This window comes from Liolophura sinensis, chromosome 4 (assembly GCF_032854445.1).
Source record: "Liolophura sinensis isolate JHLJ2023 chromosome 4, CUHK_Ljap_v2, whole genome shotgun sequence".
NCBI classification, from domain to species: Eukaryota; Metazoa; Mollusca; class Polyplacophora; order Chitonida; family Chitonidae; genus Liolophura; species Liolophura sinensis.
Genome location: NC_088298.1, coordinates 5720133 through 5738886, shown reverse-complemented (window position 1 = coordinate 5738886; position 18754 = coordinate 5720133). Strand labels below are relative to the sequence as shown.

The 18754-nt window shown below is 40.4% G+C and overlaps 2 protein-coding genes across 2 annotated transcripts; both read right to left on the bottom strand.

Moving 5' to 3' along the window:
• Nucleotides 1-1130: 1130 nt before the first annotated feature.
• Nucleotides 1131-4770, bottom strand: LOC135464897 (zinc finger protein 572-like). The gene is made up of 2 exons (XM_064742464.1): nt 4533-4770; nt 1131-2432 (listed from the first exon to the last, which is right to left on the bottom strand). Exons 1-2 carry the CDS (start codon nt 4764-4766, stop codon nt 1131-1133), a joined length of 1536 nt encoding a protein of 511 aa, XP_064598534.1. The 5' UTR covers nt 4767-4770.
• Nucleotides 4771-4785: 15 nt separating this feature from the next.
• Nucleotides 4786-5435, bottom strand: LOC135464895 (uncharacterized). The gene is made up of 2 exons (XM_064742463.1): nt 4937-5435; nt 4786-4844 (listed from the first exon to the last, which is right to left on the bottom strand). The coding sequence occupies exons 1-2, from the start codon at nt 5433-5435 to the stop codon at nt 4786-4788; spliced, it is 558 nt and encodes a 185-aa protein (XP_064598533.1).
• Between the last annotated feature and the right edge of the window lie 13319 nt (nt 5436-18754).

Sequence of the window (18754 nt, the reverse complement as noted above, 5' to 3'; positions counted from 1 at the left end):
TTCACTGAGTACTACACCATGCATCTGTTAGGACAAGTGTCATACTTTAACATTCCCTGTTTCTGTTTTCTTCTCTGCTTGTGTTTCACTGAGTACTACACCATGCATCAGTTCAGGACAAGTGCCATACTTTAACATTCCCTGTTTCTGTTTTCTGCTCTGCTTGTGTTTCACTGACAACTACACCATGTATCAGTTTAGGACAAGTGCCATACTTTAACATTCCCTGTATCTGTTTTCTTCTCTGCTTGTGTTTCACTGAGTACTACACCATGCATCTGTTAGGACAAGTGTCATACTTTAACATTCCCTGTTTCTGTTTTCTTCTCTGCTTGTGTATCACTGAGTACTACACCATGCATTTGTTAGGACAAGTGTCATACTTTAACATTCCCTGTTTCTGTTTTCTTCCCTGCTTGTGTTTCACTGAGTACTACACCATGTATCATTTGTAGACACTTCAGCCTCTAGTTCCATGAATACGTGAATCAGAGACTATCCACCATTCAGTGAATACCTCATCACTCCTGTATTCTGGTCCCAGTGAATGTTCCAACAGTTTCTCTCCTCGATTCAATGAACACACCTGCTTACTTTCACAGAAAAATAAGCTGAATTCAAGTTCGGTCTGAATCTGTAGTGTGTAAACTGCTATGGCCTCTGTAAGAAAAAAAAAGTGTGTAACGGTTCACTCAAGTTCACACAAGATGGGCCAATACGCAATTTGGTGTGAATATACAACATAAAAATTGACATATTCTCTGTCTTTTCATATTGGCCCATTTAATGCATTTTTCCCTCAGCTTTTCATCGAAGCAAATATTGGAAAAGAAACTTTGGCCTTTCGAGTCTCTGTCAGAGATATTTGCTGAATTGGGTGTTTTTACCAACACGCATTGACTACTGAATACAGCCTATAAATGTCACCAGGCTTTGGGTTTTTTTTCGCCCCAGCACATATTCCCATCGTGCAATATACAGAGTTTCTACACCTGCATGTATCCGATATGAAAAGGCTACATCCTATCTGGTCTGTCGCATCATCAAATGTCAGTCTGAAAAAAAAGACGGTCAGCCTTTTTTTTTTTTTTTTTTTTTTGCACATTTGATCACTCTGAAGAAAACAACTGTCAGGATATATTTGGTATTTCTTCACACATTGGTTGCGACACAGGGACATTCAGAGATGGCAGAGCGGGATTCAACTTCTGGCCTGGCTTGCGAATGCCATCAAACAGGTGGCTCTTGTTATGTTTTTTCATGTGGTCTATTCTGGCAAACTTTTTGCCGCACGTCACGCACTCGTAGGGCTTTTCGCCAGTGTGCGTGCGCTCATGGCGCTGGACATGATGTTCACGGCGAAACCCTTTTCCGCAAAGGACGCAGTTGTAAGGCTTTTCCTCAGAGTGAATTGTCATATGGCGCTTCAAATGGTCCTGGCGTTTAAAGCGTTTCTCACATGTGATGCATACATGGCGTTTCTCCAGCTTCTCGGATTCTGTGTAGACAGGCACAACGGGGGGAGGTCTTGGCTTGGCGGGTTTGGGTGGAGGACCTGCGTCGCCGTACATAGCACGAATATCAAACCTCATGAGCAGTGAGCGACTGGACTCCGTCGGTAACAGGTCAGCGTGACTCTTTGCCATGTGGCGTTTCAGATGATCTGTGCGTTTGAAACGCTTTCCACAAATGAAACACTGGTGTTGACCCTCATTTTTCTTGGCAAGTATTTGTGTGGGGTCGTTTCGTATAAGACCAAGATGCTGAGGCGTGCAAGTTGCCATGCCCGAGGATCCAGCCGCTATGACCTCTGGGTGACTCTTCATCACGTGTCGCTTCAAATGATCAGTCCTCGTGAAGCGCTTATTGCACGTGGCACACTCATGCTTTTTCTCGGCTTTTGGTTTTTGCGGTTTCTGGGTTGTGTTTACATTCTGCTCACTGGTTGTGGGTAGCTGGCCATCAGTTTCCATGGAAACAGGCTGTCCAAGATGGCCCCCTCCACTTTTGGTGGCAGCAGCGGGATTAGTGTTCATATCTTTCCAGCCCATGTCTTTTCTGTTCATGAACTGATCAGGATGTCCATTGGCGTCCTTTTCAGTTTTTATGACAGTGGGCATGTCCCCACCCCTCCCATCTCCGGAGAAAGCACTAGCAGGGAGCGACCTTAGCGCCATTTCATAATGCCCAATCATATGACTTTGTAACTGCACAGGGGTGGCAAACATCTCTGTACAGTGGGTACACTTGAGAAGCGGAGTGTCTGTTGGTTTGAACCCTCCTGGAGGCAGATAGGGCAAAAGACCTTGGGTGGGCTTGGGGAACTGTGGCAGCCCCTGGCCAAGAGAACACAAGGGCAGGGGCAAGGGAAAGTACTCATTCTGTCCGCTTGTCACAGCAACACCGTGCTGCTTAGTCATCTGGCGGATTGTCTGCAAACAGGATAGGAGAATTCTTCAGTACATCATACATCATGTGTACATGTAGTTACCAGGACAATTTACCTGAAAGGGATGCAGGGATGCAATTCTGATTGGCTGCTGTGAAAGATAAACAAGTCTAGGCTATGCCTTGTCGATTCTGATTGGATGCTGTGAGAGATAGACAAGCCCAGGCTATGCCTGGCCTAAGCTGAATTTCAGGTATGGTACATTTATTCAAATGTGACCAAGCCTGCAAGGCTTAACCCAGGTAACCTATCCCCACTGTCAGCCAATAAGTGTTGATTCTGTATTCCTTTAAACACTGTAAATGACCAAAAATTTTGCCCCAAAAATAAATGATAGAAAATATTACTTCAGGTACTGGGCGCAGTTTCATTTGTTTATTCATTTTTTCGATTGGTGTTTTACGCCCATACTCCAGAATATTTCACTTATTTGATGGTGGTCAGCATTATGCTGGGAGGAAACCATTCAGAGCCCAGGGGGAAAACCCACAACCATCCACAGCTTTGGCACAGTTTCTTGAAAATTCCTAAGTTCTCTTTCTTTAATACTATTCTGCTGAAATGTTTCACTCAAAGTCATAGTGACGAACACTCCAAGTTGGACTTTGACAAAACACTGCACACTTAAGCAATTCTCTGAAAATTTTCTGAAATTTTGTGAGACCTGGCACCTAATGTTTTGGGACACCTGGTCTGCTCTTTTTAGCCAATATACATGAACTGTAGCTTAGATATTTAGTTGCTTATTCATACATGTTTCTCTAGTTCATACTGACACTGGCCAATAAAGATTTATTTGTTTGATTTGTGCTTCTAGGCTGTGGCACATAAAGAATCAATTACTTCAAACTGATACATGTAAATTAATGAAACATACATCTACTGATCTCCTCAATTAACGAGCGGCCAGATTTTCACCAGATAAATGAGACCAATTTGCCAACAACTGTCACACTTTCGTCACAGGGCTGTTTTTACTTTCCATGCAGTGACATCTAATAAATTACAAGTAACTGCATTCTTTTTTGTTCTCACATAATTCAGCATCAGTTCTGCAGATAGGTCAGGTTGTGTGACTTGTGTACTCATAATTTGGCACAATTTAAGCATTTAACTGTGGTAAATTGACAAGACTGAAGAGGCTGTGTATCACTGACGGCATGTGACCATCCGCCAGCTATCACCCTGCTGTTGCTACACACGTTTCAATCTCTACACTGTGAGTCTTTCATATTATATCCAAGTACTATACCCTTTGTAATCACACCATGTATAAACCTTCAATGTTGGGACAAATGTTTGCTGGGAAAGCATTTAGTTTGACAAGTATAGACACCAGACAAGAAATAACACAATTCAGATTGGCTCAGGATACATGTAAACAGTTAACGATGTACCTCGTTAAGAACAGAACAGTACACAATAAGTTACTCATGCTTCAATCAACCATCAACAACCTTCGTTTCGATAAGTACAACTCTAACTATTATAAAAACTCTTTCACAGTGGTCGGCTGTCATGATTGGAACAGTTTACAATGCCTAATCAAAACAACACAATACTCCTAGTGCTTTTAAGTCATGTTATTTGCAAAATTATTTCAACCAGTAAACTGGAACACATGTCTGTTTATTTAAGAATTCAACATGTACATGTATATATGCAGTGATGTATTACTGACTGTTTTCATGTTTCTAAAAAATGGAAACTTCTATATGCCATTTGTACTTGTTTAACATGCATGTATTATTATAGAGGGCCTCTGGGAAGAGCAAATTTGAGAGGAAACCTGCTTTAAAACAATGGCTGTTCCATTAATCATTAGAAATACATATATTGTTATAACACGAAAAGTTAATAGATGATCAGCGCCATGCTATAATATCACAGATATTTATGGTGGGCATTCCCTGCTAACTTCGGACTTTGATTACGTTCTTAGTTCTTTGATGGTTTGTGTTGGACATTGTTTTGGGAATTGGCCTTGTAATTAATGACCTGGGACATCTATATTTGGTTGATGTCCGGTATATGAATGTCTGTTTTGCCGCGTAGAAATAAAATTTGACACAAAACAACCTACCTCCGATATAGTTTGTATATCCAGGCATCCTGGCTGGTCTCCAGAGGGTCGTTGGGCATCCATAGATGGTTGCTTAGCATGGTGATCCGACTGCCGCTCATGTATCATGGAATCATGCTGAGACCGACTTGGGATCCTCGGTTGTTCATGGGAACCGTGGCCGCCCATTCCAGGCTGATCATGGGACCCATGACTGGGCATTCTGGGCTGGTCATGGGAACTGTGACCCGGCATCCTGGGCTGTTCGATGGGATTATGATGGGACATCCTGAGCTGCTCGTGGGATGTGTGACCGGACATCCTGGGCTGGTCCTGGGACCCATGTCCCTGCTGCATACGGTTCTGATGCCCTGGGTTATCGTGTCGAGACTGCTCGTGATGAGGCTGCGGATGCTGTGGATGACTTGTGGACTCTGCCTGAGCATGGCCGCCTATCCTGGGCTGGCCATGGTTAGAGTGCGTAGACATTTCCGGGTGGTCGTGCTGTGCGGGACTTGGGATACGGGACTGATCCAAGTGGGTCCGGCTCGGGACTCTGGGCTGCTCATGAAGGTTGTGACTACCCATGGAGGTTAGGCCGTGCTGGTTAGGGCTGGGTATCCGGGGCTGCTGCTCCCGTAGACCGTGACCTGCCATGGGAGGGAGGCCGTGTTGAGCTGGGCTAGGAATTCGCGGCTGTTCGTGTAGACTGTGCGACGACATAGGAGGTAATCCGTGCTGAGACGGGCTTGGAATTCGCTGCTGCTCTCTCAGCCCATGGCCCGTCATGCTTGGCATAGCATGCTGGGATGGGCTGGGAATCCGCGGCTGTTCCAGCTGCGAACGACTCGGGACTCGTATTGGCTCGTTTTGCGGGTGACTATTCATTCCAGCCTGCTCACGGGAGTACGGGTGGCCAGACATTCTTGCTTGATCCATAGAGTGGCTCAACATCCGAGGCATACCCAACTGAACAGGGCTTGGGATCCGGCTCGGGTCATGTTGTACCCTTGGTTGCTGACTATGGGATGCTGCACCCACACGCTGCTGTCCGTGATGCGTGTGCGTCTGCGACCTCTGCTGCTCGTGGTGACCGTGATTAGGTAAGCGACTCTGCTCGTGGTGGCTATGAGAAGGCAGCCTGGGTGGCTCTATCTGGTTGTGGCTGGGGGGTCGGGAGGCCTGGGAGTGGGTCGGGAGCTGAGGCTGGGGGAGGTGGTACCCCTCTGTGATGGGCTGGTGGTGAGGGTCTACTGCATGGTGCATGAACCATGGTCGGGGGCAGTCGCTCGCTGTTGTGGGCACCACCCCATGTGGGAACCCCGTATTCATTATTGTGTCCTCCTATCAAATGTATGGAAGCCCCTCTACAACATCAAGGGAAAGAAGCAACGTAAAACTATATAAAATCATAAAAACAAGGCAAATCGTAAATGCCCTCAAAGTTTTCCCCTAAAAGTGAATTGTTTGGAGGCACACGAATGTTTGCTACTGAAACTTACAATTTAACAGTATCTACTTTCCAAATAAATCCCAAAACACTATTCTTAACAGAACTGCGAGTATCAGGAAAAACCTGAAACGTCGCCCTGGGTGAAATTTTAGGTCATTTACTGTAAATACGATAAACTACATAAAAGTCACAATTGTGTATGTACTGATATTGCTACAATAACAAGCAGAAATAAACCCCACTGGAATATCGCATACTGGGTTCAATATTAAGTACACTATAAAATTTTACAGTGCATCTAAAGAAGTTAATGATAAAATTTGACTGTTGTTTTTTATGCCATACTTAATTTGTATGATGGCAGCTAGAATTATGGTTGCCGGCAACCGTGCCAACCATCCAGAGGTTGTTGTAGGTCAAGCCTGCACTATAGTACAAAATTGCTCTGACATTTGACCCCAAATCAACTTCACAGGACACACTATTTTTTTTGCACACTATTGTGCATTGAAATCCTCCAAAAATCTAATATATTTCCTTTGACGTCTGTAGCCTAGACATCTTTTAAATCCAACCCAGAGGGCATAAAGAAACCTCGTACTTTAGTGCAGGCAAGTTTAAGTGCCATCAGTAGGTATTACAGCTAAATATTTAAATCCTCATCTCAGTGCCCAGACTGAATTCCAGTGGTTTCTTCCTTTGTTTGGTCATGTAGTGTAGTTGGTGTATGGTCCATGAACTCAACAGCTCATGCAGTAAACACTAAAGAAACAGCTAACTCACACTGACTTTTGTGGCCTTTGAACTAGGAAACCCTTCTCTTTGAAAGTAAACTGTTAAAATGTTGTGTAAAGCGACAATTATTTCCTGATTTGTGCAGAAAACAAAGGGGCATAATCACAATAGAAAAAGCCATTGCCCAACAATGCATATTTCACCAAAAATAGAATAATCTGCCTTACACTTCTAGCTGTGAAATAAAGACAAACAGTGGTAAGAATATATGACCCCTACAATAGTTTGCCATCTTTGATATTGGCATACTCTTGTCTATATTTCTAAGCCAAGGGGCGAAGAAGACAAGATGGGGTAAAACAACTCTTCTAAATGTCCAATTTCATTCTATTTTCACACATCCTTGTTACTGTACAAAAGCCTGTTGCGCGAAATTCTGTGTCTTTATGCACGAGTAAAAGATTCCGACTTTCAATTTGGGATTGGCCGGAAGTGCCATAAGCATTCATTCTGACATCTGACGATGCGAGGTAAGGACCTATAATGCCTACCATCAGTACTGACACTGTTGAGATTGGTTCGAGCAAGTTGGTATTTCAACATCTGTGGTGATTGTTTTGAGAAGTAGGGATAGACTGAATTTTAAAATAGCACAAGAAGTCCATCTAGATTTTTACAAGAAGAAGAAATTGAAACTGTATTGGGAATGATTCAATGTGTGCCGAGTGAGACAGAACTTCCATCCATATAATTGTACTTTAATATGTCAACGTGCTACTCTGGCCACAGTTCGAACAAGCCCGTACGACAATGACTACAAATACGTCAAAAAGACTTTTAAATGTACACTAAATGCGCTTTCCAAGATGAAAAACAGCTCAGTTCGGTCAATCCACGGTTATCCAACCCTTAGCACGCTTTACTTCGAAGTTAGAACACGTCCAAATCTGGTGGCAGTTTTCAGCACGTTGTTGTTGTTGTTGTGAGATCCATTTCCGTCAAAAATGTGTCATTATTTTCCGTGCAAAATATCGCTTTACAGAGACGGATAGTGACTAAATAATGCATAAATATTTACCTAAGCGAACATCTAGAAGTATTTCCTTTTCTGATTGATACCAGAGATGATAAAATGAGGAAAATTCTCCACAAAATGAGCAATTTCTTCCACGGTGGAAAACACACGGGGGGTCGTTCTTTTGTCCGCTAAAATTTCACGCGCCACAACACTTATCAATACGCGCTGAGACACATACGGGGCTCCTAAAACATGGCGCACAGTCATAGTGCGTATGCTTTCCGTCGGGTAACATTTTCATTTCTGCCGAGATTTGAATGAACAAATAAAACTGCAACATGGCGAAGTGAATTTAACTGACACGTTCCACCACACATAAAAATCCACGCTTTCGCCTTTACTTGGGATATATGAAAAGGGGCGTGGTCATGTTTGGATATAAAAATCGGCAACGGACTTGGATTAAAAATTGATTAAGATATATGGTGAAAGCCGGAGTATCATATTCCCCAACCATAACAGCACACCAATCACTCGTCCATGGAGAACACGAGTCACAATTATATATATATAAAAAAAAACAGACTCCAGTCTCAGTAGAACCGTCTTTAGAGTGACCGACTTAAAGGTTGTGAACCCACACGTATATGTACATCTCTATCAGGCGGTCTATTTGTCGTTGATTCATGGATTGGAATTTGCTCTTGTATGAGATGTCGCTGTGCTGTTGTTCCATATTTTTAAAGCTTTAAAATATTTTCAAACCGCAAAAAATTATTTTTAAAGCTTTGAAAATGACTTTAAAGCTTTGTCAATGAATTATAAAAGTTTTAAAATCATTTTTTTGAACATCGTCGTTACTGTTAAACCTTTAAAAAATCCTGAACATTTTCAAAGCTTTTACAAATCATTTGCAAAAGTTTAAAAATGAGTTTGAAAAGATTTTTATAGCTTAAAAATGTTTTAGACCTTTAACAGCACGGAATAAACAGAACTGCGGCATCTCACAGTCAAGGTTGTACTGAGGTTGAACATAAAGCTGCCCCCCCCCCCCTCGTCGCATAAGTGCAAATAAATAAATAGATAAATAATTTAATGCAATATGGCTATGGCACGGATGTCATTTATAATGACGGTGAAGGCTATGCTCATCTCGTATGAACTTCATGTAAGACCATATGAATCATACTCCTTACAGCGCATGTGCGGCTCTCTACGTTGGTTACATAACTGTCATGCACAACTAGCGAATTTTGCACAGAAATCCATACTCCTTACAGCGCACGTGCAGATCTCTACGCTCATTTACGTCACTGACACCAGTAGACAAGCTTGACCTTTGGAGCCAGCGCGTCCCATGTAGGCTTGTTTAGACTTAGCCTCATCACTGGTGTCCTTGCGCGGAACTAATTAATCGTCATTCATTGATAAAATTGTTTCATGTTTTGGTTTGAGTCATGTTGTATACATTTTAGATAAAGAGAATGCATGTGTATATTGTATTCTTACAACCAAAGGATTAGACCAGCGTTTTAGTGGTTTCTAACATGACTTTCCGTCTGATCACCTTGGCTACAGCGTTATTCAAGATGCCTGTTAAAAATTTGCTATCGGTGGCAGTGATGTAAAGTGAACTTAGAAAGCGTCGCTTGAGATTGTAAGGAGGATGACAAAAATCTGGAACATGCAACGCCGAGGTCACTAGGGTCAAGATAATGAGGCAGAAGTGATGTCAAGAACCGTTAAAACTCTGTCTCAACCTATGGTTATAACAAAACAATATACACATGCATTCTCTTATTCATAAAATATTCGCTAGATGGTTCTAACCAACGTACACCTGAAATTTTTTTTGAAGATGAATGCTGATTAAACAGTTCCTCGCTATGATACCAGTTGCCGGCCTGCATGGCATAGGCTCCAAAGATCAAGCCTGATGTCCAGTGGTGGCAGTGCTGTGAATCGAGCGTAAAGCCGAGAGCGGCACGTGCGCTGTAAGGAGTATGCACTTAAACACCTACGAGCGCTGTCAACCATTTATTGACACCCAGGGCGTATTTCAATCTCTTCACTCGTGTTGATCCCACAAGAGAACGAGGTTTCGAATGCCAAAGTGTAACACAAGATTTGCGCTCCCCATACCTACAGGGTTAGAATGGGGTGCAACAGGAATGGTATTGAAAAAAAGCGCCCTCTGTGCTCGTTTTGGTCTTACTCATCCGTATCAGCTGACACGAAACATTGCACTTAGAGTGCATTCTTACGACGAAATCGAGATAAGCGAACCTACATGCGTCGAAGCAGAAATACCTATAACTACCGTTTACCAGTATAGACGTTCCAGGTCAATTATCGCGAGGCCAATTCCCAAAATGACGTACAACACAAAAACCAAAGAACTAAGAAAGTATATTTAAAATACGAAATTAGGATGGAAACATGCAGAGAGAAGCAGTCAACAGTTTTCAATAATGTTGGAAAGGTATGTTCTAGGGGAATGATTGAAATCAGTATTCAGATCGGGAAGAATGCTATTACATAAGTTGTCGATAATGAAATATGTATCTGAGGTGCGCTTTAATTGCAACTGTTTTACATCAAATGTAGCGTTCAAATCCACCACGATGAATATACAGCTCCTAGCCCAGAGTTAAGCGGTATTAGACACAGTCATGAAGGAGAGTGCTATAGATTCCGGACGCCATCCGTAGGCCTATTTACTTACAAGAGAATAATACTCATTGTAAAAGTTAAGAAACTTAGTGTGAAGATGTCTGATGGAATAATTTTGACAAACTAATTTTTGCAGTAATCACTTGTGACGTTGATTGAAATCGTCATATAACAAAGGATCTAACAAAATACTACATGGCGAGACGTGAAGCGTCCTCCATACCTTTCTTGGCTGTCACATGAACATCAGTATTACTATGACAGATTGCATACACAACCTTTCTCTTTATTAGCTGAAGCCAAGTGTGAAGGACTGAAGGATTTACATTCTCCCGTTTTCTCGAGACAAACAGTTGAATACAATCATCTTGGCCAATACATTATCGCATCCATCATTAAGGATATGTACATCCACGACAGAAAATCATCTCTTCATCTGTGATTCTGATGTATTTAATTGCTATTCCAGACGCTTGTCCCAACTGATACGTTGTTAGAACAGATCTGTAGGTAACAGGAGTCCAGGTGCCGGATAATTTAATTATTTGAGTGTCATACCCAAAAATGTTTCACTTTTACTCCTCTTCACGACGGAGGTCAATTTTATGGGCGCGGAGTGCCCGTGGTAAACCACCGACCCTTGGCAAGTTACAGACGAACATTCCCACTTGTGGCATAGTTCTGTAGGCCTGCATATATTCATACCGTACTGGTATAGTTTTAGCGATATTGACGGTCACCTACGGTCACACGTACAGTGAGAGCAGGAGTATATACAGGAGTACAGTGTACAAATTTCCGGGGTATTTAGGACCGTTATTGGGCCCGTGCCTAGGTAGTTCCATAGCTATTGAAAGGCAAACATCTGCAGGATATAGGGATGGGGTTGGAGTTTCAGATGGTTTAAAGCGCTGTAAGCTGCTCTCCAACTAACAGGCCGTTCGCTCGCACACAATGTGGGGTCACGAGTTCGAATCCAAGTGGCAATTTCTTGAGTAAACGGCGTTTAACTAAATGACATGAATGGGTGAATCAAGGAATGTATAAATACAGGTATGTTATATAGGACTGTATATATGTATGATTTCTATTTAAAGAACAAGGCAGCAACTGGCTGAAATATATTTTAGTCGAAAACAGGATACTCAAGACTTCACCGAATAGCAAGCAGAACAAAATGGCAATACTGCTCAAATGGCTCATGCCGCCGTCGTATAAGTGAAATACTCTTGAGCATGGCTGAAACACCAATCAAAATAAATAAATAAAATATACTCACACACGAAATGTACGAGTTACTCTTTATATGTACAAGTATACGGAAAGAATACGTGGAAAGGCACTATGAAACGAACAGTATGGCCTCAAGGAACATGGAAGAAAGGTATCACGAAACGAACAGTGTGGCGTCAAGAAACACGGAAGAAAGGTATGCCAAAAGCTGAGAAAAAAATTTATTTTTCAGGCATACTTTATGTTTCTCATTATTCAGATAATATCAGATCTATCAGATTTGTATACCTGTTTCTATATATAGAAACGATTTCAGTTTGAAAAAAGCTGTAAAGCGACATGCATTACCTTATTACCGATTTTGAACAGTAAAAGGCTGATAATAGTATTTAGTGAAGCGAAATTGTATGGGCTATTATAAATTAATAGTAAAAATTCGATTTGATTTGTGCCTACCGATTGTTTTTATAACAAACATCTCCGGTATGGTCCTTTTAAACTGTACGTAAAATTTCAGCTATAGACGAAACATTTTGCATGCATGGTAAAATTAAAGGAAATTTCGTTGTAAAGTTACTTCTTTTGAAGTGCATTAAATTAAAATTTTTAGGAGTGTTATATTTAATTTACAAGGAATTCTAATGTTGTTTTATGCATACGGATGACGTCGGTAACTTTGTAAACAAATAAGTTATGGTTCATGTGTGAAGTTACAGCAGTTCACAGTTCAAAGGAGACCCTTTTATTTAATGTTGTAATTGCCATTGTTTTTACAATAACGTTATACAATTTTCTTTTTTTCTAAACTGTGCGTTTTTATTTTCCCACTTTTGCTGTCGGACTTTTTTAAATATCTTTTTAAGCAGCCTTCCCCTCCCCCCGCCAAAAAACAATTTCTTGTAAATCGCTATACCTGCGGCCAAATGACTGGTTGGTTATCTCAGTTATCTCTAGCCCCGAGATAATCATCCAATGATAGTGTCACATACATCAGTGTTTCATCAAAACCTCGAAGCAAAACGTAATCCGATTGGCTCATTATCTCGGAGCCCGAGATTTTTAGATAAACTCAAACCCGATCTCTTTTTCTGAGAGTTTTTTTCAACAACTATAATTCATGAAGCTGCATTGGCTGGACAGAAAATGAAAGGGTAGGGGTGAGGAGCGGAGAGAGATGTATATCAACCCATTCTTATCTATATTTACACAGTGTATAAAAATGTTAAATGTGTACGTTGAATACACGTAAGGGAATTTCATAAATTGGTGTGTTGGAAAAAAGCGTGGTGGTGAAGAAAAGAAAATCCAGTTTAAGTTGTTTTGTAGGTTAGGCCGCTAATGATCTCTTATTATAACCATTGCAGTTTTAAAAAGTCTTTTTCAAATGGATTTTAAGTTTTCAATTCGGATCAGATTTATTTTATTTATAAAGAATTCTGCATTCAGCAAATTTATACTGTAATAACTCTGATAGGAACACATATACATGCAGAGTTCGATCGACATACGCGCCGTTAGAAATTCTAAAACGTTCAGCGATTACTGCATATGTTTTTAGTGTTTTGTGTTTCTATGTTTTTACTGCATAGAAATAGTAATTTTTTACATTGCGATGGTAACAGTCAGTAAACATGTAGGCCTACATATCCAGGTACGGGTATATCCCACTCTTCACCCCTAGAGATAAACGTTTATATTTGGCCAAGAAGCTTGTCTATTTTAAATCACTACTTCCCCGAAGCAAATAGGCCTATACGTCTGCTGCATTATGCATGGCTGAGGTGTTCAAGTCCATTCTGTAGCCTTTTGAGTTAAGGTTTATTCATGACCGGTAAAACTCACAAAAGTCAACGTATATGCTTTCATATGACAGAAAGGAAATGATGATTTGATGTATCGGATGCAGCTCAGCTACACCATTTGCAATAATCGTTTACAGGGAAATTGTCAACGGTGTGTATAATAAAGCATCGTAAACATTAAAACTGTGATTAAACCTAAAGTGTCAAATTACACAGGTATGCACGTAATTAATTTCCGCTAAATTATACTAGTCGGGAAGAAGGTCCGATCGCATGTTCAATTTTCTGGTATGAGTCACACTTTAAACGGGCAAGAACATGATCTGCGTAGCCTACAGTCATAATCCCAAGACCCGTCGATCCGAGTGAGTACGTGCGAGCCAATAAGCATTACACTCTGAAAACCTTTTATAGAAGGATGGGAGATCTTCGTGTTTCTCCGTACTGGATGCAGATGCTGGTTCCAGTCGTTGTTGCTGTAGCTCCAAAACACTAGGTAGTTATTGACATTTTTTTGTACAGGCGCGTGATGGTACGGAATGGCTGAAGGGAGTTGTAAACTAAATCAGCGAACTTGGGACAAAGTACTTTCCCCCGAGTTAGTGGCCATTGAGAAACTATTATTTCAAATATCAGCATTTGATTGGTTGGTTAAGGATTAGCAGATTAATATCTATCTTCTCTCTTCTTTTTTGTTCGATGGTTAAAAAATAAAAATCATAAAACTACCTCCCTTCTGCGGTTCAGTGTGATGGATCAATTGCTTCGTGGCTGTTTTGTCAACATAAGAAGGTCCACTTATGTTATCTATTTGTTTTTCGTTTAACGCTATGTACTAAACACATTTTACTAACAGGATGCTGGTAATATCAAGGGAACTGGAATGCCTGCATGGGTTAAACCAGCAACCTTTGGTAGGTTACTGACAAACTTACATATCTGAAAAAAAATAACAGTAATTTATTTAGAAACAAGTAAACGTAACCTATATCGTTTGGTATGCTATGGTGATGAAAATGCAATTTGAAAGAACGTAGTGTGAAACTTTCGTTCAAAAGAGAGATAACCTTAATAGATACACGAAAAGCTTGGTTCTGATTTCTTAAAATCGAGTTTAGAATGTGGCCAAAGATATAAAAGTTTGAAAAAACTTCTCACATTTCCTCTTGAGGTGTAAAAATGGCTTTACAGTTTTTCTTAAGGTCCTAGTGATTAGTCCGGACAATAAGTGGCCTAGCTGTTGTGGTGATATCAACGGTGGTAACTGACAAAACACCTTTTTGGCGGAGAGTTCGAATTGAGGGTGCTAAGCTGGTTCCGCGTTTCCAGTATGGTCATCTGTGACGTCATTGCCGAATATTTCCGACCATTGACGGAAAATATTCATCAAGTAGAGAGATTAAGCAAAATAAAATATGTTCCAAAAATGATTTTTTACCATCCCCCTTTTTTTGGTATATCTTTTTTCATTTTCCTCAAAACCATGCTTTTCGTTTTACATGTATATAATTTAAAGTCGAAAGGGGATAAATTTAAAACGGTCCGATAAAACTGTGCTGAAAAGGTTTGTAAGAAATTGTGTAAAGTCAACTTTCAAGAGATTGTCTCGAAGACAATATATATATATCTAATGACTAGAACTGATGTCATTATGCCTACACAATGTCTATCCTCGCGTTAATATATTAATATTATTAATATTTCCTATAAAACTATATAAGGTAAGTTTTTATAAGGAAAATGAAGAAAGATATGACAAAACAATTGAAAAAAAATCATTTATGAAGAATATTTCACATTTCTAAATAACCTCTCTATTTTATGCATATTTCCGTCAATGTTCGGGGATATTCGGAAATTACGTCATCGGTGAACAAACTTGGAAAGCGGGAGCGGCTTAGCCTGCCTCCCCCCTCCTCCCTGAAAACGTTTTGGGCACAATTTGTTGAGATCATTTGTGTTAAAATGTCCAAATTTGCGTCTATCGTATAGTAATTGGAGAGCAGTTGACTATACGTCGGGAATACAGACCTTTCTGCAGACAAAAACCAGTACAGTGTCTGTAATGACAACTTGATACACCGCTGGAAGGATCTGGTTACTGTGATCAAACTAACTTTTCTCGACAGTCCTGTGACCGAAAGAATGATGGTCGAAACATTTGGCCGTAGGGTATGACAAGCGACCAAATCATTAGGGTCATATATCCTTGGTTAAAGATAATAAAAATATGGTCGACAGAAAGAAAATATGGTCAGCGCGGGAATAAATATGATCGAAAACTGAAGAATCAAGAAATTTTGGTAGATGCAGATTTCGTCAAGACTGAAATGTTTAGTGGGCACTTTTTGTAGGCCAACTCTACAGTAGGATCAGAATAATTATTTTGTGGCCAAAAAGGCACTACAGCGGGAGACAAGCACGCCATTGGTGTGTCTGTGGAACGATTGTGGGACGCTAATTTTCCTGTTTAATCGACAGAATATCCACTGATCACAGCATTATAACATCACCAAGAACTTTCTTGATACGATTAATGGTAGAGGATTGCTAGCAGGTTTCCTTATTTTAAGCATAAACATGAACGGTCAAAATAAAACCCCAACTGAGGTAAATAATGGATAGGAAGCCGGATTTCACCAGTATTACGTGTGGCCATTTGCCAACTATAACGCTGTCGTCACTGCTCTTTTACATTGACTTGAACTGACTGAATGTGTTTAACACTCATACTCAATATTTATTTATTTGTACTTCGTCAGTGTGTATTTTAGGTATAGAAAAACCCCGACCTTGGACCTGTTATTCACACATGAAATATCGAATCTTCGATTCTTTGTCTAAGTCCGGGATAGAACCAACACTGAGCGATTAGTAAACAAGCATGCCCTCTGTCTACATGAAAAAAAAATGTATCAGTCTCTGATGCCATTTCACTGTACAAACATTTTATATTCTGGTTCACCATTGCTTACACCAATCGTGTCTTATCAACTTAGTGGAAAAGAGGGGGTTCTTCGTGGTCGAGGTAGTTAGCACGCCAGCAACCTGTGTGTGGTCATGGGTTTCCCCTAGGCTCTGATTGGTTTCTTGCCACGATAATGCTGACCGTCGTCGTATAAGTGAAATATTCTTGAGTACGGCGTAAAACACCAATCAAATAAATAAATAAATAAATAAATAAATAAATAAATAAAGGAAAAGAAGACAGAAATCCATCACAATAACAGAAGTATGAAGCACAATGCAGCCACAGGAAACATAAATTTGAAAGTCAAGGTATCACAAACTGTCGTGCTGAATGACTGTAATCAAGACTTGCCAGATCTCCAAGCGCGCCAGAAAGCGCACCCTTTGGTTCCTCCATGTGAAGAGAACATAATGTCTCTCTAAATCGTCACTCAGCCGCGAGAAATTAAATGTTTTCACGATTTTTCATATTTCTTCGTGATTCGTAATTCAAATGCTAGGTTTTGATTCAGTTAAGATATCAGATTTTGTCGAGCATTTTCCAAACTTGGGAGCAAAACGTGGTAGTTGGTTTTAGACATTAGCTTTTTAAACATTTAAAATAGTAAGTTACAGCAAAATGTGCTTTATTGTAAAATGTATTTTGTGTCTCTTGTCTTGTCTTGGCCAGAGAAAGATATATCTAAAAATACTTTTACAATTGATTAGGAAAGTTAAATGCGTTCAAATCATTCAATTCTAATATGTACTATTTTTCTTAGAACATGAAGAAAGAAAAATGGAATCTGACATCAGATTTCCTGTACCCCTGCAATGTATTCCATAAAGCCCACCATAATTAGTCCATCTAATGAATCTTACATATTTTTTTTAGCATACTTTCCTTAAAATTTAGATCGTTACTCGTTTTATTTACAGAAAAGTGTAATTTTAGAAGGACTGGCTTTCCTGCCAATACAGTGTACATCCTGACTAGAGGCAGACAATACAGATGTGGCTGTTCAGTCGGGTTCTCTCATTCATCCATAGGACAATGTTTGGGTGAGTGTCTGTGCATCTGGTTAACACCTGATTTATACAGATGTGACTGTTCAGCCGGGTTCTCTCGGTCATCCACAGGACAATGTTTGGGTGAGTGTCTGTGTATCTGGTTTATACCTATATATCAGGATGTTTTCAGAAGAAAACTTCGTAAAGGGTTTTCCTATAAGTCCAATGTGGCCTGCAAGGTCATGTGACTAAGCGAGCCCAAAAGTATTTGTGAAGGGCACAAGTCCTTCCTGAAAGCTTACTTGAGTATTTTGAATTTCTAGTTGACCAGTTTTGTTGAGAAATATAACAGTGCTAAGATATGTCACAGTGTTTCAAGCCTGAAACGAAAAAGCACAACAATTAATGGAATGAATGCTTCATGTACAATATCACAAACCTTCATTTATTTGATTTGATTTATTTGATTGGTGTTTTACGCCGTACTCAAGAATATTTCACTTACACGACGGCGGCCAGCATTATGGTGGGTGGAAACCGGGCATAGCCCGGGGGAAACCCACGACCATCCGCAGGTTGCTTGAAGACCTTCCCACTTACGGTCGGAGAGGAAGCCAGCATGAGCTGGACTTGTAACTCACAGCGATTGGTGAGAGACTCCTGGGTCATTACGCTGCGCTAGCGCGCTAACCAACTGAGCCACGGAGGCCCCCCACAAACCTTCATACCATCATGTACAATATCACTAACCTTCATACTATCCTGTACAATATCACAAACCTTCACACTATCCTGTACAGTATCACTAACCTTCACACTATCATGTACAATATCACTAACCTTCACACTATCATGTACAATATCACTAACCTTTACACTATCATGGACAATATCACTAACCTTAATACTATCATGTGCAATATCACTAACCTTTACACTATCATGGACAATATCACCGACCTTTACACTATCATGTACAATATCACTAACCTTAATACTATCATGTGCAATATCACTAACCTTAATACTATCATGGACAATATCACCGACCTTTACATTATCATGTACAATATCGCTAACCTTAATACTATCATGTACAATATCACTAGCCGTGTGCTGTCAGACTTGAAGAACAATGTTTTATCTGTGTTTTAGATACTGATGAATGCCTCTGAGAACCTAATATATGTGGGAACAATTCGGTTTGCTCAAACATGGATGGCACCTATACATGCCAGTGTGTTGAAGGATACCAGAAGAGGAACGGAGAGGATTTGGGCTGTCAAGGTATCTGAAATAATATTCAAAGCCTCAGCTGACGTTGTCTCAGTGAACGAAAATCGGTGGTAGGTTCGAACCCCATCAGAGA

What these genes read in the sequence shown, in the direction of transcription:
- LOC135464897 (XM_064742464.1), bottom strand. Translation starts at nt 4,766, where the DNA reads ATGCCGGGTCACAGTTCCCATGACCAGCCCAGAATGCCCAGTCATGGG. An exon ending in ATATACAAACTATATCGGAG is followed by an intron (nt 2,433 to 4,532) that starts GTAGGTTGTTTT and finishes TCCTGTTTGCAG; the next exon opens with ACAATCCGCCAGATGACTAA.
- LOC135464895 (XM_064742463.1), bottom strand. Translation starts at nt 5,435, where the DNA reads ATGTCTGGCCACCCGTACTCCCGTGAGCAGGCTGGAATGAATAGTCAC. An exon ending in TGCTCAGGCAGAGTCCACAA is followed by an intron (nt 4,845 to 4,936) that starts GTCATCCACAGC and finishes CATGGGTCCCAG; the next exon opens with GACCAGCCCAGGATGTCCGG.